Raw genomic sequence first — 27869 nt, forward strand, 5'->3', positions numbered from 1 at the left:
GTGTATATGTATGGAGTGTATCATATATGTGTATGGAGAGTGTATCATGTGTATATGTATAGAATGTATGAAGTGAATCATGTAGATGTATGGAGTGTATCATGTCTGTGTATATTTATGGAGTGTATCACGTGTACATATAAGGGCAGTGTGGAGTGTGTATATCTATAGTATGCATGAAGTGTACCATGTGCTCAGTAGCTCAGTGGTAATGAGATCCACCTTTCACACCAGAGAACCGGGTTCTATCCCAGACCCTGACAGGAGTGTATTGTGTGTGTATATGTATAGTATGTATGGAGTGTATCATGTATATGTATGGAATGTATCATATATGATGTGAATATGTATAAAGTCTGTGCATATGTATAAAGTGTATCATGTCTATGTGCATGGAGTGTATAGTGAGTCTATGTATAGAGTGTATCATGTCTGTGTATATGTATGGAGAGTGTATCATGTATAGTATGGAGTGTATATATATATAGTATGTATGGAGTGAATCATGTCTGTGTATATGTATGGAGTGCAGAATTGCGGCTTTATAACTCAGAATTGTGACTTTATAACTCAGAATTCTGACTTTATAACTCGCAATTCTTACTTTATAACTCAGAATTCTGACTTAATAACTTCAATTGTGACTTTATATTCGCAATTCTGACTTTATAACTAAATAATTGGTGAGGTTTTTTCCTCCCACTGGCTTGCATGGTTCGGAACTTGTAGAGCTGAGCATTGATGGATTACTCTTTAGTGTTTGGACTCTAAGCAGTGAATATTAAAACACACTGAACTGAACTGAACTGAAGTAATCTAAACTGAACTGAACTTAAACTATGAAAACTGGACTGACACTGTTTCAATTCACTATAATCTATTATGTGAAGCTGCTTTGACACAATCTACATTGTAAAAGCGCTATACAAACAAAGATGAATTTAATAATAACTCGCAATTCTGACTTAATAACTCAAATTCTGAGTTATTTTTTTATTCAGTGGCGGGAACGGGCTTCCATAGTCTTACCCTTACTCCAGTCGTAGGTGGCGGTAATGCACTTTCCAGTTGAGTTGCCAACTATCACAAAACATGAAAGAAGAAGAACAAGGAAACGAAGAAGAAGATGGAGACTTGAGAACGTGTGTGACTTTGGGAGCGAGCAAAGTGTTGTTTTTGGTGATATTGCGTTTGAATATGCTTCCGCGATACACATGTATCGAAGTGTATAGTGGGGTCTTGTTTAAAATAGCTTAGAACTTTTGTCTCTAGATTGTCCTCTGGGTGATTTATCAAGTAATGACTGGCATCTGCTTTTAATTATTTTTTTTCGAGAAGTGGTCAGAGTATTATCACCTCTTTATGAACCGAACCGTGCCTTATATAAGACCAGAGCCATACTTAAGAAAGTTCTAATAACAGCGATGCCATGCTTAAACCTGGAGTACATTTCCGGAAGATGTGATGTTTCGTGCAAACACTTTTCTCCTTTATCGAAGTCATTTGCACGTCTATTCAATTAATTTGTGATCGACTAAGAGTTTTGGCGAAAATATCGATGCATTTCGGGCGGTCACTAAGGACACCGGTAAAGAATAGCAGCTGTTTGGGGATATCATTCACTAGGGTCATTTCGCCTTTTTCCTGTCAAAATGCTGCTCTCTCTGGTCGTACACACGTACTCTTTGCGATACTGGCTTCCGACGGCGGTGATGCTGGGCACGGCTCCGGCTTACCTGCTGTCCTGGAGCGTTTGGCGGCTGCTGTCTGCTATATTACCGGCCAGACTCTATCACACTGTGGATGACCGTGCCTATTCAGTCTATCAGAGCATGGTCCTGTTCTTCTTCGAGAATTACACGGGAGTGGAGGTAAGCTTGACGGTTTTTTTCTTGCCTATACATTTTTTTAGTTAAAACTTGAGGTAAGTTGGTTTTATATTCGCATATTTGTTCATTTTTAAAAACTTGACATGCTCATTATTGTTCTACGCTACTTTGAATTTCGGTCTGAAATAGCATGACTCAAAACAACGTTAGCACTATTTAACTGACTTTATACAGCAGTTCAGGATGGTTCTCGAATCTGATTGGCTGATGTGACATTCTTCAATATCAGAACTCGTACAGCCTCCTCACCCTTCTGTATTACTCCACCCACATAGAGCGACAGCAGATGAATAAACTCAAAGTTTGACAAATATTGCAGCTTTTGGACAACATAATGTACTTTTGAGGCTTTTAGGTGAGAATGTAGTTGTTTAGATCACAATTATGCAGTTTATTTATAAGGATAGTGTCTATTTTAAATATTTAAAATTTCTGAGAGACAACGCACCAGCATCTATCAGCTTGTCATACTGAGCAGAGAAAAGACGGTTGACTTTGTCCATCTACAAGATGGCGACAGAGACCTGCATAATAAGCCCTTAAGCCTGATTTATACTTTCTAAGATTGATGATCGTTAAATGCGTCATAAGTCTTGTGAAAAGGATCTATTTAATTTTTCTATTTAATATTTGTTGACACACTGTTGTGTATGTAGAAATTCAATCAGTTTCCTAGCATAGTAATGTGTTTTGAAGTGTTAAAACATGATTGCTTCAAAATTGTTACAAAATTGTTATAAATCATGTTTTCAAACAAAGAAAAGACGGGAGGTTGTATCAAAGCATTTATCACAGTAAATTTAAAAACAAAAATGTCCTCAAAATGTCGCTGTACTTGTTTTTTTGCTGTTTTGTTTTACTTTTCAAGAACTAGTGATTATATGTTTGTGTATAAGTGTGCTTGAGTGTGTGGGTGCGTGCGTGTGTATTCCCTGAGGTTATTGCCCTGCAGGAAAATCCAAAATCAAGTTTCAGTCTATGTACTGTAGGCATCAGAATATTGCCTTAATGTCCTGATACTTCAACAAATTCATTATATTTTTAGGATTTTCTCTTCCAGAATTTGGTGTAATCATTTAGTGTAAATCTGAGAGCCCTCAATGTTGAAATTAAGACAAAATTGATTTAAAAATGTTTATTTTCATTCAGTAGAATTGTAGAATTCATTATAAATTTCTTCTTTTTGACTGAAAGCTTTGTGCATACCTTACAGAAATACACTGCATGTTTAGCACTTTTAATGACAAAAGTCAAATAATGACAGGACATTTTGGCTCCATTACTCAATTCTGAGAAACACTTCTCAAGTTGTCAGAAGTGCGTTATAGTGCACGCTTCTGTATATAACATGACATGTGATAGACGTGTGTCAGTGCCAAGAACACACCTACACAATAATTTAAGCTGTGTTCGGCTTGAAGCAGCACTGTGCAGAACAATCAGTGCATTGTGTCAATGTACCGTGAGAGCAACTGAAAAGCATACAGAGCTGTCAATTCATGAGTGTTTCACTCATCGTTTAATAGTAAAGGAACCAAAGAGACTAACAAAAAAAGTTCTTAACATTAGCACCTAACCCCATATGTTCACATGTACAGAGTGTCCGAGGGGTCTTAAATATTTCAAAAACTAAACTTAAAGTCTTAAATTCACTTATATGCTGTTGTAGGTCTTAAATACTTTTAAACAGGTCTTAATTTTCACTAGTTGTCCATATATTTGCTTGTTAAGTCCTGACGTAGATGCAGCAATTTCAGAGACTATTGTGTACACCAGTGGTGTAGTCCTTGCTATATACGCACGTATACTCGGTAAGCTTACTTTTTTACATGAGCTGTTTGAGTATTACTACTTCTGAGGATCAATAATTGCATATATCCTCTGTATTCTCACTTATTTTTCTAATTAAAATTCCCTAATTTTTGTGTATTATTTTAAATTCTTACTTAAAATGTATATGTGTGTAAATGTATATAAATTTTTCTTTTTTTACTCCAAAATGATCTGTTCCTGATCCACCCTAAAATGAAAATGTTTAAATCGCCCCTGTGCAACAGTATTTCACATTTGTCTTAATCGTGCCTACCGCTACAGGGAACGACACTATATATATATATATATATATATATATATATATATATATATATATATATATATATATGTATATGTATATGTATATGTATATGTGTATGTATGTATGTATGTATACACTAAAATATTTTTTATGAGGCAAAGACTACTCATAAATCGCGTAACAATATGCGATTTAAAAGGGTAACTACTAGTATATAATAGCGACAACAGAAGACAGACTCTTAATAGTTTGGTTTAAAACAAGCATGCATGAATGTGACAATCAAAAATAATAGCTGATTGATGTTTAAAGGAACCTATTAAATGTAAAGTAATAAGCCAGTAAAGAAAGTAAGTTAAAAAGCTGTCTTTCCATGCATGCACAGGCCCTATTGAGTAAACTTAAATAAAAGTTAACTAAATTGTTGTAACTATCTTGATTGACCCTTTTTTTCAGTATTAAAATGATTATATAAGCTACATACTGTATACATATAGCCAATTGCCAAGGCTAGTTTATATATAGATAGATAGATAGATAGATAGATAGATAGATAGATAGATAGATAGATAGATAGATAGATAGATATAGCTAATGAATCAAAGAAACACTGATTTTCGTCATCTAATTTTCGGCCATCTGATATAAGGCATATATATATATATATATATCGCTTTGTAAATGTTTATTATTACCATTTGAGTCTCTCCATACAAGTTGATAGAGCGATTGGACATTAGAGCCACTTTGCGTGACGTCACACTTAACAAGCGGATAGCCAGTCGATATAACCAACAAATCCATCTAAAAAATGTTTAACAAAATTAACATTAATTAACTATTTAGCAATATGGTTTAATTTTCTTCCTTGCATCCTTAAAATAACATTTGTTTAAAAGTTCTCCATGTATTTATGCATAAAGTTTATTTATTATACAGGGCTCAACCATAAGGACTGCCCAATGGCCCAGGGCCAGCGTGAGAGACGCTTGGGACAGTAGATATAGGATCTTTACTGGCCCAATCGGAACAGTGTTGCCTTGTCAGTAAAGTTTCATTTGCCTGCAACTATTTGTCAGATGCGTGCATTTTGAGTTTGTGCTTTTAAGTCTTTAAATGCGACCTTCTTTGTGATGTCGTGAAAACCATATTGCTTTTTGGATCCTCTTACTTGATTTGTTGTTTTGAGCGTGTTATTTTTTTCGTAACCTGGTAACAACCAGTGCAGTGAAGTGGCGGCAACATCAAACTATAAGGGTAAAAGAAAACGTCTGTTTCTAACATCTTGGAAGCAGACATTTACGTTGGTACAACACGACAAAAAAAAAAAAAGAAGTGATGTTTTGCACAATTTGCGGTCAGTATGACAAGTCGGAAACCTTTTGTTAAATTATTTCGAACTGCAATAAAATAACTGCAAATTTTCCATACTGCTCTTTTGGTTTGCATAAAACTTAGAATTTTGCTCATTATACATTTATTAACATTTTAAAATACTTAAATTCTAGATTTAAAGTCAATATTTTTCAAAAAATTTTCGGGGTTTTCACCTTTAATTGATAGAACAGTAGAGAGTATTGACAGGAAAGTTTGGTGAGCAGAGAGAGGGGAAGGATCGGCATAAATTGTTCAATAAGATGTACTTGTGTTTACTGTTTATTCAGTTAAACATGAATTTTGAACTGTAGGCCTACATAAACTCCAAAATTTCATTTTTTTTTATTATTATAATTTTTTAATTACCTTAATCCCACTAAAGTCATAATTGAACTAAACAGAAATAGAATTAAGACATGTGGAGTGTGCATATAATAGTGGCATTATTGAAGTTAACACCGCAATCAAACTATTACCATCATGTAGGACTTTTCGCCATATTTTCCCACAAGATCCACACACATGGCTGTCAGTAAAGGACGACACACACACTCACACACACCGCGAAATGCGGAAGTTTTTTCTTTCCATTTGGCGAGCGTTATTAAATTCCATAACACTCTCACCAGTCCTTACTCCTTATTTCCGTCGAATACCCCAGTTTGTCACGGGGGCATGAATGCAATGTTCATGAGTTAAAGTGAAACTGCTGAACTGCAGTTAAAGTCAGGCATCCTGCTGATTTGATTCAGAAGGGCACTTTTTTGTCAGACGGCTCACCGGTCAGGTATACATTCGCGATAAAATATCAAGGTGAAAATCATCATAGTTTCTGTAGAATAGACCCAGCTCCCAACCCAAGTTTGAGAATAGATTAACAGCAATATTTTTTACAGTGTGATAAGAGTCTCGTGTTAACGCTGATAACGGCCTACCACTAATTAAATTATAATAATTTTTGATAGATCAAGTGAAAATCTTTTTCAACAGGGATATTCGAAAGAATTCTTAGCATTTAGCCCTGTATAAGTCTAAAGTTTCATTCATAATGGTCTTAAAAAGCTCTTGAAAAGTCTTAAATTTATCTTGGTGAAAGCTGCAGAAACCCTGCTTGGGAAAGTGGTTGTATCGTTTTGGTGTGAGGTGGTCGTTATGGAGGTGCAAATCTAGGAAATAAGTTTCTACTGTGGTTGAAAGTGCTTCTACTTGGTTAAAAAAAGGACAACAACTTAAGGCAACTTTTTTTCAGAATACTTGCGACCTCTCTGAGCTGACAGGGCAGTGGTTAGTCCACCGACATCTACCGCAAAATCCCTCCGGGCATCCTGGGTTTGAGTCCCAGCTCATGGACTTTTCCCGATCTCATCTCCCACTTCACTTCCTGTCATCCTACTGCCCTGTCAAATAAAGGCAAAAAAAAAAAAACAAAGAATAGTTGTAGTTTCTGTGTGTGTATTAGAGCTAAAATGTCCACAGTATCCAGCACCCAATAAGAAGTCAGCTCTGTAGTTTTGTTTTGGGGTAGATGCGTTGTAGACATTGTCAGTGAAGCATTTCTGTTCACAGCAGATGTGCTGCATGGCTATGGGTTTAATCTTTAGCTTGGCATTCATCTCTGTTGCATGGGTGTAAATGTCCTGGATCTTCTTCTCAGTTTTCATTGCCCTCAAGGTGGTCTTCACACAATGCTGTTGAGAGCATACCAGACACTATTTCTTTTGCTTTTGGAATGTGCAATTGGGGCACTCCTTGATTACTTTAGTGGCCATAATGGGTCCTAAATATGTGGTACAATTTTCAAATCTTTCCAGCAGCCCTGTTTCAGTCAAACCAGTGTAAACACACCAGTGAAGCATCTTGAAGCATCATGTTCTTTAAGTTGACTCATATTAATGTAGAACAGACCAGATTACTGGATTCCTGATTGCCCATCTTGTTTAACATGTGATTTGTGGGTATGTCATGCTGCGGTTGCAAAGTTCACAAACAACTTGGACAGATGGCCAAGATTGTGGAGCCAATCCAGGGCATCAGATGTCAGCGATTAGTGCTTTACAAGCATCCTGGGTGAGCAGATCTGCACATTGGGTGCCACAGTGAACATCCACAGTGTACATATGTGGGTCTGCCTTATCATGACCTGTGCGGTTTTTATTTTGTCTGATATATTAGCTGCTCCATTTGTGTTTGTGTGTCCTCACAGACTAGACTGTGCAACACCGTCTTTGACCAGATCTCCCAGCCCTATCCTCAAATGCTTTATATCTCAAAATTTTAGTCTAGAAATGTACACTCTACAATACGGCTGGGGTAAAAATACATATTTTCAGATGAATCGTTTATTGAAAACTTTGATTGATTTTGATTTGCTCTGAAAAAGCATGAATTGATCATTTTTGTATTTCTTTCTGACATTGTTGAATGTCTCGGATTAATGTGGATCTTAAAATAATTAGTCGGTGTTTGAAACCATTTTTTCTTCTGATATATACCTCATTGAATAACAAAAAATAAATACTTCTGCCTAGCCAGTTTTGTAGATAACACCAACAATGTAATTAATATTCAGAATTCTGATGTTCACCCTGTTTAGTTTCAGAAATATCAACAGCATTTAAATTAAATCTGCTTTCATCTCATCGAAAATCAAGTTCGAATTGAATTTGATTGAATCAAAAGCTTGCTAATTGAGATCGAATTGAATCGGGGCATTGAGTCAATACCAAGCCCTATTTCACAATATCAAGATTTAGTGTTGTCACGATACTGGAATTCTGTACCAATCAGAACTGAAATTTTAAAAACAACCATTTACCGCTAACATTTCAGCACATAAAACAGTGCTGATTTGCCATTGTGTTCACATGCTCAACAGAAATGATTGTAGTTGGCCGTGAAGGTCATCAGTTCACCGAACTCACTTCTGTTCACTGAGTGTAACCATAGATACTGGGACACTGGAGCGTTTTAAAGCCGCAAAGATCAGTCGATTCATTAACGGATCGCTTGTATGTGAGCTAATTCACAGACCAGCTAATCTTCATGAATTTAAAACTCTCCAGTGTTCGTCTATCTGTGTTTGCACTCAGTAAACAGTGGTGAAGTCCACTGAAGATGACCTTCACGGCCTATCACAGTCTTTTTTGTTGAGCACGTGAACACGATGGCAAATCAGCGCTGTTTAAGAACTTGCTCAAATGTCAGCGGGAAGTGTACGTTTTAAAAATTTCAGTACCCAATTCTAGTATCGTGATAACACTATCGAGAAATAATAAATGACCACCTATGGCATGAGTTAAGTGGTGAGGCCTAGTTAAGTTGCATTAGTTGTGTGTTGTCACCATGTTCAAGAGATGCTGCTTCAAACATCTAATATACTGTTTCTTATTTAGCGTGTTGGTTTTGTCCCTTACACAAGGAATGCAAATCCTGGTTTAGTTCTCTTTTAAATACCCATTAACAGCACAAAGTCCTAGAATAAATAAAGCTTGTTGATCAAAACACTTTGACTACATTTACATGGACATAAGTAATCTAATTATTGTTTACTATACTGGTTACTGGTTACTACTGTTATAGTAAAGGTGTTTACATGAGTTGCTTTTTAAATGTTCCTTACATGATCCCATTTTACATGTTATAGCACATAATTCGATTAGTGTCATTGTGCCACCACGCTATCTACATTTCCTTCTGAGTTTCGTGTAATTTTGAGTGTTTCATTTTTAATTTGTTGACTTTAACTGCAGTTTGGCACTTTCACTTTCATTTAGGAACACTTCATTCATGCCCCCTGTGACAAAAAAAGGCATTGCATATGTAATGTTATGTACTGTAGTGTCAAACAGCTGTTTGTACAGGCTATCCTGTTGCAAAATGCGGGGGAAATCCTGCACCTCAATAATGCAACTACAGGGTTTTAAAAGTATTAAAAGTTGATAAATCAATTATGAGAAAATTAAGGCCCTTAAAAGGTGTTAAAAAGTCTTAATCACATTTTTATGAGGTCCTAAATTTTGTTCAAGCGTTGTCCAAAGTCTTTAAGCATAAATATATTTATTTTCCTCGATCCACGCGATTGGTTCGGGTCGGTCACGTAATTTGCGACAAACATGGGAAGGTGATGTGACGCTCTCCACATGGAGCGAAACCATAGAGCGATACAGACAGCAAAATGGCAAGGGAATGGGAATATGTACGTTTACGTACTCCTGGTTGGAGAAAGACGAGCTTAAACAGTGGTTGAATCCTGTTGCTGAGAACAACCGCGCAATTTAATCTTGCCAGTTTTGCTTCTTCTGAGCTTATCTGAGTGCTGTTACATGGTCCGATTGATTTATTCCACTACAACTGTTTATTACCAACTGTTTAATAAGTTAAAGGATTGATACTGATTAGAACTTGAAGTGGCGAGGAGGTCTTAAAACATTCTGAGAAGGTCTTTATAAAGTCTTAAAAACGTATGGAAATAACCTTTAGGATTCCTGCATATACCCTGGACTAAAATTGGCATACTCCACATCTATATTTGTTTTCTTTTTAGTTGTGGATTATTGGTGTCCATGTAAACTTACTCACTGTACCATTCACCCTAATCTAGAACCATTACTTTTTCAGACAGTGATGTACTCATTCTTAATTGTTATCGTATGTTGTACAGATTGTCATATATGGGGAAATACCAAAGAAGAAGGAGAATGTGGTTTATTTGTCAAACCATCAATCTACAGGTTGGTACTTTTTTGTGTGTATTATGTAGCATGTTCAGTTAACAGTATAGAATCACTTGTATCTTTAACCATCAAGGTAGCATTTGTAATGATTTGTTCTTCCTTTTAGCTGACTGGATTATTGCTGATATGTTAGCCATTCGACAAAACGCACTCGGACACGTTAGATATGTCCTGAAAGATGGTTTGAAGTGGCTCCCTCTGTATGGATGGTATTTCTCACAGGTAGGTAATGGAAATATTACACCCATATTCATAAAACATGAGCGCCAAATTTAGTGCGAATATTGCATAAATCTATTACTATATACCTTATTTATAGGTATATATATATCAGTTTTATTTGAGTTGCATTTCATGAATAAGAATGCATGTTGAAAGTGATTGGTGTGATTCACAGCATGGAGGTGTGTATGTGAAAAGAAGTGCCAACTTTGATGAGAAAGCCATGAAGAAGAAACTATCATCTCAGACCAGACTGAGCACACCTGTGAGTATTCTCTAATATCCCTCTCTGAATGAAAATCCAGAAACTGATCTAATAAAAGCCAAGATGAGGAAGACCCGAAGAGACTGTCTTAAGTTGCATTATTAGATCTAATAAGAGCAGAGAGAGTTTAATTTCCAAGCTCTGTCCAAATCACAACAGCTGGCTTCTGGTTGATTTATAATGTGTCTCAAGCTGTATTCACTTTGGAAATTCAAAGTCATTCAACATTTAAACCACTAACCTAGACCCTTTCCCCTTTAACCTCAGAGGTTGACAATATATCTACCTCAAAAAATAAAAAATCAAATTGTTCTGACTGTATATAAAATGCAGTCAGCCAAAACACTGTAAATACCCAAAGCATGTCATGATTTTGCCAAGTATGATTCAAGCCTGGATTAACATCTACTGTATGTTGATCCTGGAACATCATTTTTGTTGGAAATTGTAACCCATACTTATTCCCTACCTCTGAAGCCAACCTGTAAATTATACCCAAATTAAACAAACTGTAAAATGTTACCCTAACCCAGAATCAGAGTTGAATAATAGTTGGAGAACAATCATGTAGAAGTTCATAAACCTAACCCTAAGCCTTAAGCCTTAACCTAAACGCTAAACGTATTCCTGATTGGAATGCTGTTCCAGGATCAACATGGATGTTAGTCCAGGAACTTGTCCTACTTGGTGAAATCAGGTTGGCGTTACCCAAATATGAACAGGAATCAGACCAATGGGAAGTCCCATTTGCCTTTTTTGTCCACAACACATCTCGGGAGCTAAAAAGATCGCTCTGGTGGTTTATATTATTACTCACTCGAAAGTAAAGATTTAACGAGACATCCACTCTTTGTTAATACATTTGTTGAAAAATTAACTATATTTAATTTACATGCATTTTTTTAGAATACATCTTGCTGTGTGTGTCTGTGTGTGAGAGAGGCAGCAAAAATTAACTATATTTAATTTACATGCATATTTTTTAGAGTACATCATGCTGTGTGTGTCTGTGTGAGAGAGACGCAGCAATTCAGAGCAGAGCTCATTAATATTCATGACCATTCCAAATATGGTCAATAAGAACCTTCTGATTCTAGGGGTATTTTATGGGATAATAAATGAGCATATAAAACAATTTCTGGAGATTACTTTTTAACTTACCTGTGCCACAAATGTACTATATACAACTTAAGTCAGAATTATTAGCCCCCTGTTTTATTTTTCTGTTTAACGGAGAGATTTTTTTTTTCAACACATTTCTAAATAAAATAGTTTTAATAACTCATTTCTAATAACTGATTTATTTTATCTTTGTCATGATGACAGTAAATAATGTTTGACTAGATATTTTTCAAGACACTTCTGTACAGCTTAAAGTGACATTTAAAGGCTTAACTAGGTTAATTAGGTTAACTCGGCAGGTTAGGGTAATAAGGCAAGTTATTGTATAACGATGGTTTGTTCTGTAGACTATCGAAAAAAAAAATTAGCTTAAAGGGGATAATAATTTTGACCTTAAAATTGTTAATAAAAAATTAAAAACTGCTTTTATCCTAGCCAAAATAAAACAAATAAGACTTTCTCCAGAAGAAAAAATATTATCAAACATACTGTGAAAATTTCCTTGCTCTATTAAACATCATTTAGAAAATATATGAAAAATTCAAAGGGGGGCTAATAATTCTGACTTCAACTGTAGATATCACAGAAAAATTTAACTCGTTGAAGCAACTTTCTCATATTCCTAATATTTCCAACATTTTAAAAAATCTATGCCATTGAACGTTCTCCTAGACAATTAATTCAACAACTCCAAAATCGCTTCGCATGAAGACATTGAGGATGCTTTTTTGTGAGCTGATTTATTTATTTATTTGATATCTGGAATGTTTTGGCCATGGCAAAGCGATGAATAATAATGAGAAATAGGAAACTGGAATTGTGTAATTAAATCCCAGATAAGAGGAAAAGTCCTTAGAGGAACAATAGGGCCCTTTGTCCTTTTGGCTTGGCTCCTAATAATAAATGGAGCAAATCTGCCACACTAAGCCGTCAGCAGCCTCTGCTTATGACCAACTTACTGACAAGCTATACAACAAAGCGCAAGACCCCTTTATACCACTCAGAGCTAGTGACAATGGACATTTTTGTATGCAAAATATTGCTTTAGTTTCGCATATCAAACTACTGTATAATAAGTGTCTTTTATTGTATAGTTTTATTATACAATTTTGCCAAATCTTTTTCCTGACATTAAAAAGTGACCCTTCAACTTCTCTCTGTCCCTGTATGGATATATAGATATATAGAATTTCATACAGTCATGAATGTGACTGTCATACTATGGCCAAGCTCCTCCCCTTCATTGTGAGCAGGGAGATAATTATTTTTGTCACTCCTTGTATTCTAATATTCCCCATATATTGATAATATATTAATTCATTTTAAAAAATCTTCTTGGACACAAATGAGAAATGCATAAAGGCTGATTTATACTTTCACCTGGCACTGCGTCCCGGTCCTCCACTGACTCAAAAGAAACCGACTGTAAAGTCAGACGGATAACGATAGAAGTAGGAAGTTTCCGGAACTGTCGTATCATTCAAGATTTTTAAACTAATTATTTTTTTAAGTTATTTTATTGTTTATAAAGATTTTTATAACAGTTCAAGATTTTTTTTTTAAATCCAACTTTGATGCATCACTTGCTTTTGTTCATATCTGAGACAGTTCTACCTATTATAGTTTATTAAAATAATAATGACAAGAGAAAATGGGTTGCGCTACAAATTTATGTTTTTATTATGGCAAGAAGAAAAGCAAAAAAAAAATACCCTTACTAAAAAACTGACTTTTTTTTTTTTTTTTTAAGATTTAGCCCGCCCCACAATTCACACATTACTGTCTGGCTAGTTTATGTCCTCTATGCTAAAAAGGCAATAACTGTCCAACATTTCTGACTATTATCACCAATAAAGCCTAGAAAAACAGGGTATCAGTACATTGTAAACCGATAGGTTCAAATATTCTATTCCAGGTTATCAAAGAAATAAGTTTTGACTTCATTTTAGATTTGTAACTATTAAATTGTTTTAAATTTAAAACTGTAATATATACATCAGCATAAACCCTATAAAAAAATGTATGTGATTGCGTATTAAAACCACCTGGGTCTTCATGTTTGTCTTGAGCTCTTATTTTGTTTTTTTCCAAACGGCTACAAAAACTTTCATCTTTCCTACAGCTGTTGCAATTTCTACCCAAAAATTATTGTTCATCTGATTATCCCTATGATCACGTATAGACGGATCATAAAGGTGTCTGTACATGTTTCAGACAAAATCTCTTTAAAGTGATTTAACTCAATGGAGAAGAGAGGAGATATTTAACTCAAATGAAATGTGGCACCACGCAAACTGTTCGCCCGAGTCTCAAAAAATTTCGTGCACCCAAAGGGAACCTCTGCAAACACTGCACATTTGCCGCGCACACGTAAGCGATTTAGCGGATGCGTCGAGTATAAACCAGGCTTCACTGTAATTTCCCTCTCCCATTACTGTGATTTTAATCTCAAGTGATGCATTTTCATAACAGTTTATTTTTTTTATTGGTTGTCTTTTCTGCACAGATGTATCTTGTCATCTTCCCAGAGGGAACCCGCTACAACCCTGAGCTTAAGAAAGTTATCAGTGACAGTCAAGCTTTTGCTGCTAAACAAGGTAAGATCGTCTCAAATAGAGTTTTAAGACATTTAATGTCGAGTTCAGACTGCATGATTTTAGCCCCAAATTTTGACTCGCCGACAGGTTTTCAGAAATAACAGACAAATGCCTGAAATCACAGGCAAATCGGTGCTCGTTCACATGAGTAACAATCACGCAATATGAACTATCAAAGACGCGATCTGAGAGAATGTTTCGACGAGTCGCCGACACCCGTCAGATATTTAGCATGCTAAATATCTGGAGCTGTCAGCAATTCCAAATCATCCCATGCGAAATGTGTTCTCATTGAAAATAACATCAGCAGTTACCTACAGCCAATGAGAGAGCAGCATCCACTAGTGTGGGTATCTGCAGGCCAGAGGGAGGTTGGGAGAGAAGTTAAAAGGGCTTATTTTTGGTCTATTTAGACCCAGAAAATGAAGGAAAAACTAGTGTAAATTTGGCAGGAGGTCTGTTTGACGTGTCATCTGAGCAATAACACGACCGGGTCGATAAAGAAAACCGTTTGGGAGAAATTGTTAATTCCCTTCAAAGGCCAGGTGAGCAAAATAAGTAAATTTTCTACCTCACTAAAGGCTGCTTTCTCATTATGTAGTTAAGAACAAAAGATACACTACGTGACCTCACGTTGTTTCCATGTCACTTCTCACGTGTGTTTGGTTGTGAGATGTAGTTTGTGGGCCGAGACAAAGTTGTCTGCAATTCTCCTATTGTAAAGTCATGCAGTGTGAAACCTCCTGTCGCTGATCCATCCTGCAGTGTAAACACAGCAGCAACAGAATGCTACCCTAGATAGTCATGCAGTGTAAAAACGTCTGTGACGAGACTACTTTGAAAATCGTGCAGTCTGAACTCGGCATTAGACTAGATTTGATCAAGTTTTTTTTTGTTTACCAGATTTCGTATTGGACAAATAAGAATAACTCATTGTTTTTGGCCTAAAGGTGAAGACCCCACAAGACTTTTTTATGAAATGAACTCTCTTTAGGACATTTTTAGCAAAGTATCACCGTAAAATATTATAATGTATTATTGTTTGTTATTGTATTTATTATTGAAATGTTCTTGCCATGAAAATAGCCTTTGTTGCTGACATGGCATTAAATAAAAAGTTCATTCATCTATTACAGGACTTGCTGTGCTGAACCACATTTTAACACCGAGAATGAAAGCGTCGCACGTTGCCATTGAGACTATGCGGGAACACCTGGACGCTGTCTATGACATAACCGTTGCATATGAGGGCACTCTTACAGCCGACGGCCAGAGACATCCCGCTCCTACAATGCCAGGTGTGTGGTTATATGTTCCGCTAGCAAACAGCATTGACATTTTCCCCAACCGAAACAGAGGAAGCAGAGAAAACGCAGCAGACATAGCGTTATCTCATTGATTGAGGGCTGGTGAAACACGGATATGTGGATTTCCTGTCAGTTCCTGTAAACATCGTGTGTTGAAACGTGTTGTTTTCCGTTAGTTCCTCAAAAACATTAAAGGAAAAGAAGCTTTCATGCAGAAACATCCTGTTTTTCACAGGAATAAACAGCAGTGGTATTTGTGTAGCTATATTTCGTAGGATGTTGTGCCTGCATTCTTTAAGAAATAAAACAACAAACACTTCTGCAGAAATGAATGCGTCATAAACCCAGAGTATCAGGAAAATATTTTCATTCATCACTATTGAAGTTTAACATGTATACAGTATAATATTATGCGTTTAGAGGTTTGATCATTTCATTTGAGTGTTTCCAATATAAGATGCAGTGGCCAACCAGTCTAATTTTATAAGGCACCAAATAGGCTTGTCACAATAATCTATATATAGACTTATCATACAACACATGGACACGAGCCCCTTTCACACATACAGACCGAATCATGTGTGAACAGGCCCTTTTGAAAAATACTGGTAAATTCATACTACTAAATTCATACATTACCGGTAATTTGCCAGAATGCTGATCTGTGTGAACGCAGAAGGAAGATTGCCGGAGAGAGCGCATTCACGTCTAGAACACGCTGACGTGAGACGTCTACTCCAGCTAATCAGAACATCCAGACGCATTCAGATCTGCTCTGTTTATAAAAATAAAAGCCTTTGAATATTTTTCCAGACACATTTAGCTGGTAGATGTTAGTCGGATAATGTTTCTTTGTTCCTTCTTAATGCCAACTGTGTAAATAATTATTGATAAAATGCTTACGCTGTTTGTTTACCTTCAAGCTGCTTCAGTTGCTTTACCGGTAAATGAAAAAAGCACTGTTCACACAGGCGCGGACGTTCCGTTATTTTTCCGGAAAAGACCATTCACACATTCATTCCCAAATAACAGTAAATTCTGACATCATTAGCCAGAAGTGAGCTCTAAACGGCCACGTTTTCCATTTGTAAACATAGAAGTGGTCGAGTTTTGGTTTCACTTTTATTTATAGCTTCAGCATTCATGCAGCTGCTTTTGTCCCAGAGACATCCAACGGCAGAAGTGCAAACCGCAGCTAAATGATTACACATCTGACTACATTACAATTTCTGTCGATGGAAAACAATGAACAACTAAGTATTGTGAAAACATATAGAGGAACACTTGTACATAATATGTGTGCATGCTGGTGCTTACTGGCTGCTTCACGTGCACACTCGTCAAACAACTGAAGCAGAGCTTGAAGGTAAAAAAACAGCATAAGCATTTTATCTATAATTTTTTAACACATTTGGCATTCAGAAGGAACATAGAAATGTTATCTGACTAATCTGAGATGAATGTTACTGGAAAAATATTGAAAGGCTTTTATTTTCATAAACAGCGCGGCTGTGAATGAGTCTGAATGTTCTGATTGGCTGGAGTAGACGTCTCACGTCATCGTGTTTTAAGCGTGAACTCACTTTTCCGGCATTCTTCCTCTGCGTTCACTCAGATCATCATTCCGCCAAATTACCGGTAATGTTACAACTTCTCTTTCTGGAAAATTGCTGGAATGAATTTACCAGTATTTTCAAAAAGGGCCTGTTCACACACGAAATTACTGGCAATTTTCTAGGAAGGTCTGTATGTGTGAAAGGGGCTATTGTCAGTATGGTAAAAAAAACACTATAGTATTTACCACAAAATTATTTCAGTATAATGTAATATGGGTGTCTGATAGCAGATATCGCAGCCTCTGTTACTTTTTTGTTAACATTTATTATTATTGTTTAGGATATGCGCTTTCACATTCTGATTCCAATGACTGATTGTTAAATTGTTTAAATGATTAATTAAATTAAATATTCTTAATAATAAAATATGATGTGTTGTTTGAAAGAGTACTTGCATTGTGACAATATTATATTGTCTTTCTGGCATTATTAGTGAGTGGGATAAAATGGTCTTGAAAATGACAATATCATTTATCGCAATATATTTTGGTGCAATATATCATACAACAACAAAAAATCGATATCGTGACAGGCCTAGCACCAGACACACTTCATAATTCAATATCTTGTGATTTTTGCAAATAATTTTTTCACTCAATCCAGGATGTAAATCAACAAAGGGCTTAGTGCTTATGTGTTACTTGATTGCAGAAGGCTGAAAATGTTGTGTTATTACTACAATTCTCTGATTCCCATTCTCTGTGCAATAGAGTTTCTGTGTAAGGAATGCCCCAGGGTGCATATCCACATCAGCCGTGTAGACATAAAGGAAATTCCTGCTGAGCCTGACGTTTTCCGCAGGTGGCTACATCAAAGATTTGAAATCAAGGACCAGTGAGTATTTGAAATCACCCACAATGTACCTGAAAACCCATGTTTTTGTAATTGTATATTTATTATAATATATCATTTCAGTATGTGATTATTGGCTATAGACACATCGCAGGATATGCAATGTTGAGTCTGTAATTTTGAATTTTCGTAATTAAATTTCGTAATTTTTGAGGTCTTTGATTTTTGAGGATAATGATTTTTAAAGCATTCAGGTATAAGTAATTGTACCATTTGTACAATGTTTGCACACTGAAGTCTGAATTTTCGTATGTGTTTTTTTTTCCGTAGTAAACAAACTGCACACTGAGTCCGACGCGTATTAATTAATCCATTAAGAAAAAAAACGCAAAACATTTCACAGTCAGTTCAAGCAGTAATACTTTATTCTCCTCTCTTCCTCAAAGTAGAAAAAGAAAGAGGAATAGGCTACATACTGTGTTCATCCATTACTGGATAGAGGAAGGAGAATTCAGCTCATTATCAAAGAGCTGCGCTGGATTATCCCCTAAAGTTTATTTCAGGAAATCAGTGGAATTTTGATACATTGCTTGTGATACTTCACACATTCACGTACATAAACAAATCCTGTACAGAGATTGGCAGTACCTATAGACATTATAAGAGATGTCAGCCGCATTGACATGCCGAAGCAACGAAACAAAAGCAGACCATGCTTTCTATTATAAAGTGCACAGTTGGCTACGTCAAATGTATGGACATGCATGAATGCAAACAGCAGCAGGGCAGAGGTGCACCAGTCAACTGTCTGGCACATTCTGTCTTTATTTTATCAGAGTTATCAGTAGCTCAAATTATGGCAATCTGTATTGAGCTTTTCGCTTGGACAGTGGCTCGTAACTGTCAAAACACATCTCAAATAGTTTTTGCGGATGCAAAAAACGGAAAAAAATGAACCCGGTTCTAATTTTTTTTATGACAGATGGAAGTTTCAGAGGCAGTGTGTCAATAAGATTCACACAACGTGAGGTCGAATTTATTTTTTAATGTCCTAAAATATGGATGAAAGTTTAGTATTCAGTGTGCAATAACCTTAACTTTAATAAAACAATTTCCTATGCCTGAATGCTTTAAAAATTATTATAATCAAAATTATTTATTTAAATTGTACCTTTTTTAAGAATTGTGTATATATCCATGTTTGAATCCATTCAGTAGATTCATCCCATTCAGTCTAAAATGATTCATTCTTCCCAAATATTCAAGTCTTCTGGTGAAATTGTATTCATATCGCAATGTATATAACAGAATAACAAAATATTGACAGGACAGGTTGTATAGGTTTAAAATACAATGGAGAAATTAAGTATTGAACACGTCACCATCTTCTCAGAAAACATATTTCTAAAGGCGCGGTTGATTTGAAATTTTCACCATGTGTTAATAGCAACCAAAGAAATTCACATATGCAAAGAGAGCAAAACTAATTAATTTACTAATTAAGTCATGTGAAATAAAATGAAATGATGCAGAGAAAAAGTATTGAACACATGAAGAAAGGGAGGTGTAGAACGGCAGAGAAAGACCAGACAGCAGCTGAAATCTCTCAGTAGTTCTTCAGCAACCCTCTGTTCTCTTTATCAGGGTAAATGGTTACACTTTATTTTGATGGTCCGTTTGTTGAATTTAAGTTTCATTGCATCTACATGCCAACTAATTTTCATTAGATTATAAATAGACTGTTGGGTTAGGGTTAGTGTAAGTTGACATGTACTTGCAAAGTTTGTTATAGTCAGTTAAATGTCTGTTGAAGGAGCAGTATCAGCAGATATTAAGCAGACAGTCTACTAATACTCAAATGGACCATCAAAATAAAGTGTTACTGTGTAAATGAATATCAGCTGCTTCAGTCCATCACCTACGTTAGCAGGAGGATGAAGATAAACCAGGGTGGACATTTCTGCAAGACAATGATCCAAAACACAGCCAATGAAACTCTCAAATGCTTTCAGAGAAAGAAAACCGAGCTGTGGAATGGCCCAGCCAATCACCTGACTTAAATCCAATAGAAAATACAAAATAAAGATCAGATTGGACAGATGAGACCCACAGAATTTTTACACTCTGTTGAAGTCTGTGAAAAAAAAATCACACCTGAGCAATTGATGTAACTTCATTCTCCATATAAGAGACGTCTTTAAGCTGCCATCACCAAAAAAAAAACCTTTTGTATAGAGTATTAAATACGGTTCTGTAGTTCTGGACTTTCTTCTTGTGTCATACACTTTTTACTACACAACTCATTTTTCATTCATTCATTCATTTTCTTTTCGGCTTAGTCCCTTTATTAATCTGGGGTCGCCACAGCGGAATGAGCCGCCAACTTATCCAGCATTTGTTTTATGCAGCGGATGCCCTTCCAGCTGCAACCCATCACTGGAAAACACATACACACTTATTCACACACACATACATTACGGACAGTTTAGCCTGCCCAATTCACCTGTACCCCATGTCTTTGGACTGTGGGGGAAAACGGAGCACCCGGAGGAAACCCACGCGAACGCAGGGAGTACATGCAAACTCCACACAGAAATGCCAACTGACCCAGCCGAGGCTCGAACCCGCGACCTTCTTGCTGTGAGGTGACAGCACTACTTACTGCGCCACTGCGTCGCCAACTCATTTTTTTATTTTATTTTAAACAGCTCCTTTAAAAATATTATTCCCAGGAAAAAAACAGACATGTTCAATACTTATTTTCACTGTTGTAGCTTTTACTTCCAGTGTTGTGTTCATATTTATGAGTTAGGACATTGTGTTTCACTATGTCCACGCATGTAGCAGAATAACAGTAAATCTCAACTTGAAAAATATGGTGATGTATTAAGAAACTACAGTTCAACAGTTAAAACGGCTAAAAGCTACATACATCATGCATATATACTCAAGCAGAAGGCCACTGCAGGTAAGCACTGGAGTAAAATCCCATTCACAGGAGCAAATTTACCCCATTTTAAACTCAATTCAGTTGGATAAAATGCAATAATATAGTTCTAAACTGAAAGAAAGGAGCCTACTATACACTGTGAAGCTGATACAACACGCAGTTTGCTTTCACTTTTGAATTCACCATTTCACATACTTGTGGTGAGAAAAGTGGCTTCCTGTTTCCTGTCTGCTCACTGCCTGCAGGTTGTTTGTAGTTCTATCTTTAACTCTGTCTGAAATCCTAATTTTATTATCAGTCATCATGGTTTAGTCTATTAAACACACAACTTTTTAATCTTTATATCCTTAACGTTAACCTGTCAACCACTTTTGGGACTCCTGAAAGCTGAAAGCTGCTAGCTGGTCATACAGATGGTAATCATACACTTCAAAAATGCTTTTCTTACTTGGATATTTGGACTAGAAACAATACTAAAATTGTAAGAACTCTTAAATCAAGAAGCATTTTCTAGACAGGCAAAACATGTTGTCTTGTTTTTCAGAAATAATTTGTTAAAATAAAGTAATCTTTTCCTTTAAAAAAGCTAAATAATCTGCCAATGGAGTAAGAAAAATAATCCAGTTTTTCCTTTTGGCATAAGTTTATTTCAACCAAGGCTCATTCTGAAAACGTAGTCCCCTGGACGTTTCTGAAGACCGCAAAATACGTCTCGGGAGGTACGTATTTTTGCAGTTTTTGTTTTCGCGAATCCGCGAGAGGCCGCTGTGTGCAAATTTTTTTTTTATTTATTTATTTTTTTTTCCGCTTCTCAAATGTCTCTCGCGAGTGCTGTTCGCGCCTGTGCTGTTCTCGCGTAAAGCCACCAGAGGCCGCTGTCGAACGACCATCTGTCCGTCCGACTGGCTGAATGATTGACTGACCCACCCTACTCCTTCCCCAAACCCAACCAATTTTACCGATTGACCCGCCCGCTCTAAACCCAACCCACAATTTACAAAAGCCGTCCAGAAAAAGAAAAGCCCTTGTCTGATTTTTTTTTTTTTTTACCACGTTTTCGCATTTTACCACATTCTCACCCTGTTATGAACTTGTTCACTTTATTTCTTGGATTCTGTTTTTGTCTTACCTGATTTCTGGAACCGCTCTTCCCCGGACTCGAACCCGGTCGTCGTCGTTATCAGCTCCTCTCTGCGTCTCAAGTCCGCCGACGTACAGGACGAGAGTTATACCGCCCCGCAGCGTTCGCTTAAAAAATGAAATGCAGCCATACGCACCGGCTACATAATTCGCAGTCTCCAGAAACGTCCACGGGACTACGTTTTCAAAATTTATTTTATTTTGCTGACCCCATTGGCAGATTATTTAGCTTGTTATAATGAAAACTTAATTATTGACATTTCTTAAAAAAGGACCATGTCTAGACAATGCTTCTTGATTTAAAGATTTTTTTTTTTAGATATTTGGGCTAGAATCAAGACAATCTATGTAAGAGAAGCATTTTTGCAGTGTACAATCTCACACACACACATGTGAGGGAGTGAGTGTGTGTTTATGCAGCTGTTCAATGGCATAAATCTGTAAATAATAAATAAAACCAACCGTGGAGTGGATCAAGATGACTTTGAATAAGGAACTTTGTACTTTCAAATCACAGTTAATTGACTGAGCAAGCATCTGTAAAGGATTAGAGCTAGTAGTGGAGTTATTTAACAGTTCATTGTATTACATTATCAACATTATCTATAAGAGAGCGAGAGATTGAATAAAAGAATCAAATGACCTGAATTCCCATCAGATCAGTGCTCTGCTGTGGAAATCCATCTCAAATGGGGTGTTTCTTGTGGCAAGCTCAAATAACAAGCTGGTCAATGCATTGTTAAATGTTCCTGTCTTCATTTTGGTCCATTATTCCAATTACAAAACAGTCTCTTGTTGCCATCTAAAGGAGGAATAATGCAATTACTAAATTGAATCTACATTACAAACATGCACACAGGCCATTTCTCAATACCAAAAACTACTTTTATTAAACACTACTATTATACAAAACATTTTTGGAACCACAATAGGCTGTTTAATAAATACGCAATAACCAAAAAAGTTATGAATAGTTATTAGCATATCACAAATAACATCAAATATATAGTGTGTGGATTTCATTCAGCAATTTAAACCGCACTGTTGATTGACAGCTGATGGTAAGGCCTGTGTCCACATAAATGTATACATTTCAATCATATCTCTGGGTTTCAGGAAACAAATAAATTCATGTACAGCGTTTCTAGGTAGCTGTTGTCTATGTTGTAAGTCCTGAACAAGCACGTTTTCACCATTTTTCATGTTAACCACTGATGCTCAACTATGCTTTGCCTGGTTAGTCTGGCTTTGGTGGCATGTTAGAGAAAATGTATGACAAAAAATATCATCATTATGATTGATCGTAACATCTCAGGCTCCATTTAATAAAACGATTACGACTTTTTAGTGAGTTGTTAGACCCTAAGAAATCAACATCAACTAAGATTAATTAAATGCTTTTTGTAGTTGTCATTACATTGACTTGAGTTAAATTAACCGATGGTAACAAATGAAACCTTATTGTACATATTAATGAACAAAAGTTTTGTAAATGATCACCGAGAATTTTTAGGGTTGTCGGCAAGGTTCATTTGTAAATATTAATGTTGGAAAACAAACAGCAAGCATCTGCCGCTGTTATGAACACCACTGGAAATAATACCATCAGAATGTTCTTAAAAATAAGGTGAATAAGTATTTATTGTTTAAACTTTGTCTAAGTCCTCACAATATTAGAATTGTGTTTATAATCACTATATGTTGTGTTATTAAAAGTTAACATGTTTATTAGCTAGTACTGTTCGTTGCTTTTAGTTAGAAAACGATTCAAATCAGCCTTTAGGCTCGATAGTCAGGCCCGCTCATGTCAATCTAGCAACCTGCGCTTGAGGGACTTGTCAGAGGAGGAGTTGAGTAAAAATGTGTTGATCCAGGAATGCAATACTTAGTTCAACCACTGGGTGTCAAACTTACATACTGCACCTTTAATTTGATTGTAACAGTAGTTAAATAGCTGTAATTGAACCAGTTTTATGGTAAAAAAAAAAAAAAGACCAGAAATGAAATTACTATTAAATTTCCTCGAATTTTAATCAGGTATTTTGCATACTACACATCCAAGGCTAGTTTAAATTATCAAGACCTGACACTAGCACTTGTTAAGTTACTTTTACAAAATGTTTCTCACTCTTTCTCTCAATTTAATTCAAGATAGCTATATTGGTATGACTTTTCAAGTATTACAATAGACTGTAAAAAAAGAAAAGAAAGAAAATTGATTATATAATACACATATACATGCGCTACTCACCCGTTTGCACTGGCTGCCAGTTGCTGCTCGCATCAAATTCAAAGCTCTGATGTTTGCTTACAAAGCGACCTCTGGCTTTGCTCCTTCTTATCTGCTCTCACTTCTGCAGATTTATGTGCCCTCCAGAAACTTGCGATCTGTGAATGAACGTCGCCTCGTGGTTCCATCCCTAAGAGGGAAGAAATCACTTTCCCGAACTCTCGCATTCAATCTGCCCAGTTGGTGGAATGAACTCCCTAACTACATCAGAACAGCCGAGTCACTTGCTGTCTTCAAGAAACGACTAAAAACTCAACTATTTAGTCTCCACTTTCCTTCCTAATCTGCAATTGCCTCTCTGGCTATACCACTAACTGTGCCCTCTCTCTCTCTCTCAAAAAAAAAAAAAAAAACATTTCTAATGCTTTGCTTTTTAGACTTTACACACCTGAAACTTGTCTATAGCACTTGTTCACTGCTGCTCATATAGTTGTGTATTTTGCTTCCTTGTCCTCATTTGTAAGTCGCTTTGGATAAAAGCGTCTGCTAAATGTAAATGTACATACACGCTAAAATACACAATTCGAATTTTTATAAATGTAATTAGGCATGGGCTGGTATAAGATTCTGATGATAGTATGATTACCTTTAGATAAATATATTCCCGGAATCTTTGGATATCTTTCCTTTTTGCGTGATCTAAATAACCCACTTCAGGTCCAGAGCATCCTTGGGTCTAGGTGTATAAGGTGTAGGTGTGCATAGTTCTTTGCTGCTGGAGATACTGTTGCCCTAAAATAAACTGTTGCCTTTTTCAAATGCTGGTAAACCTTGAAACTGGTTATCATCCCATGCCTAAATATGAGTATTAAAAGGATAATGAAAGATGAAAAAACGTTCTTATTAAAATCTCTCTCTTCTCTTTCTAGGCTTCTGACCACTTTCTATGAGTCTGAAGACTCTGCCAAAAAGTGCAGGTTTCCTGGAGAGGGTCGTAAATCACCTCTTAGTCTTTCGAAGACATTGCCTTCTCTGCTGGTTTTGGGTGGCCTCACTTTTCCAATGCTGTTAACGGAGTCAGGTAGAAAACTCTATCTCAATACCTGGCTCTATGGGACTCTGATCGGATGGATTTGGGTCGGTCTAAGTCCATGACATAGCCATACTGGAGAAGAAAAAATATCCAGCTCATATCAGCGATTTTAGGTTTGGTAATCGAATGTCATTCTTCAGTTTTAGCTCTTAGTCTACCGTTAACCATTATCTTATTATTTACTGAAAAGTGTGTCACTTGTTTCCGGTTTTATTTTCACTCTAGTAGAATGTAAACGGTTCTACCGTATGCACTGCAAAGAAGCAAATAAACAACATAAACATTCCCGTTTACAACACACCAATGCATCGCTGCGCAAAGTAACCAATGTCAACAGAGATGCTGTGTTGGGTTTTTGTCACATTAGCGTGTTTTCTGTTGGTATTGGGTGGAATTCTGCAAGTCAATAACCATATTCCGGTAATCGTCCATGATGATTAGCTCCTGTCCCTTCCATTGCATCACCTCATTTTAGTACGTAAATTCAGTGTTAACGTTTCGTTTCTCAACTATAACCTCAAAGCAGACATTTGAAGCGAATAACTAAATGTCATGCAGAGACAATGTTTTGTATTAACCCATAGCAGGCCTGGACCTTGTGCCCTTACAAGTATGCAATTTTTCTCTCTCTCTATCTGTAATTCTGGATTTTATTAATGGTTTATAATGGCAGGATGTTATTAATGGTTTACAGGGCCTATTTTTCAAAGTTTTTGAGGTAAACCAGTTGGATAAGCATTAGATTTTGGTATCGTTTCACATCGCTCATCTTGTATTCGAATTAAAACAATGTCCATCATGTATAGCATTTTATTTTGAAGCATTTGCACTATTGTTTCAGACTTGGTTGCCAAATGTGGTGGTTGGAAGGGTGTTGATTTAAATAAGTAAAATTAATTGTTCCAGACTGTGTTTTTTGCTTTTGTTTGAAGAATTTTCAGGTTTTTTTGTCTATAAATTTGATCAAGAGCAATAATTTGGTCTACATAATAGAGTAGTCACGACACTGGGTACGAATCAGTACTGAAATTTTAAAAACGTTCATTTCCTGTGAACATTTAAGCACTGTGGAGCACGTTCTTAAACAGCGCTGATTTGCCATTGTGTTCACATGCTCAACAGAAATGACTGTTATTGGCCGTGAAGGTCATCGGTTCACCAAACTCACCGCTGTTTAGATTAGATTCAACTTTATTGTCATTACACATGTACAAGTACAAGGCAACGAAATGCAGCTTCGGTCTAACCAGCAGTGCAATTGACCAGCAGTGCTAACCAGCAGTTTACTGAGTGTAACCACAGATACAGGGACACTGGAGTGTTTTAAAGTGATGCCAATTAGCTGGTTTGTCTATAAGCTGACATATGAGTGATGCGCTGATGAATCGTGGCTTTAAAACGCTCCAGTGTCCCTGTATCTGTGGTTACACTCAGTAAACAGCGGTGAATTCGGTGAACTGATTACCTTCACGGTCAATCACAGTCATTTCTGTTGAGCACGTGAACACAATGGCAAATCAGCGCTGTTTATAAACGCGCTCAAATGTTCGCGGGAAATGGACGCTTTTAAAATTTCAGTATTGATTGGTATTCTAGTATCGTGACAACCCTACTACATAATAAGACTGTGATATTTTATTATGGACAGTATTGGTTTATTTTAATGTACAATCTCTGACCTCACCTTGTTTAAATCCTACTTCAGCGATTGGTTGCTTTCATTAGCACTATCCAATTGAATTCAATCTTAACTATTTGTTGATTTAAAAAAAACTGTTAATTAAATGCTGCTGGAGCTTTGTAGCTGTAGTAGCCCATAGGCGTTGGCTTCAGCTGAGCTGCCTTTGGAAGATTCTAGATCTAAAGATTTAAAGTATTTGTGGACTTATAGGTGATTGCACCCACTCTTAGCTTGTAATGTGTGATTGTCACTGAAATCCACAAATATATTGATAGGAAATGTGAACGTATGGAAACACACAGCATATAAGGCAGTATGAAAAAGTCAGAAAGCACACACTGTTATCTTATCAAGCCCTGAAATACAGAATTGACTGTCTGTGAAGAGAATCATGTGTCGTGTGTTTGGATAACCCACTGTCTGTAAAGAGACTCGTGTATGATTGGATAAAAGCATCTGCCAAATGATGAATTGTGTGTGCGTAAATGTTCATTGTCTGTACTTCTCATGTACATGTTGCTTCTTTTAATAATACAGATGCTTTGTTTGATTTTGTTTGAGGTGTTAATCTTTTCTTTTCGGTATATTTTTGCAGGGAAAGTGGTGTTAGTTTCTATTATCATTTTTATTTTCTTTTTTAAAAGATGTATCAAATTCAGGAGTGTTTAATAAAGGAAACTGAAAATGTGCAGTGCTGCGGGTATTTCAGGTGGTGGTCAAGTCATCTTCTGGTATACAGCACTTTATTTAGGAGATCAACAAATATTATAAATTATTTGTC

At 36.3% G+C, this 27869-nt stretch overlaps 1 protein-coding gene across 1 annotated transcript; it reads left to right on the forward strand.

Annotated features, from left to right (window-relative positions):
- The first annotated feature begins 1235 nt into the window (after positions 1 to 1235).
- agpat5 (1-acylglycerol-3-phosphate O-acyltransferase 5 (lysophosphatidic acid acyltransferase, epsilon)) lies at positions 1236 to 27791 on the forward strand. The gene is made up of 8 exons (XM_056470354.1): positions 1236 to 1871; positions 10001 to 10070; positions 10180 to 10295; positions 10471 to 10560; positions 14189 to 14279; positions 15416 to 15577; positions 17913 to 18036; positions 25244 to 27791. Exons 1-8 carry the CDS (start codon positions 1653 to 1655, stop codon positions 25467 to 25469), a joined length of 1098 nt encoding a protein of 365 aa, XP_056326329.1. The 5' UTR covers positions 1236 to 1652; the 3' UTR covers positions 25470 to 27791.
- Positions 27792 to 27869: the final 78 nt, after the last annotated feature.

Source organism: Danio aesculapii, chromosome 13 (genome assembly GCF_903798145.1).
Source record: "Danio aesculapii chromosome 13, fDanAes4.1, whole genome shotgun sequence".
Classification (NCBI taxonomy): domain Eukaryota; kingdom Metazoa; phylum Chordata; class Actinopteri; order Cypriniformes; family Danionidae; genus Danio; species Danio aesculapii.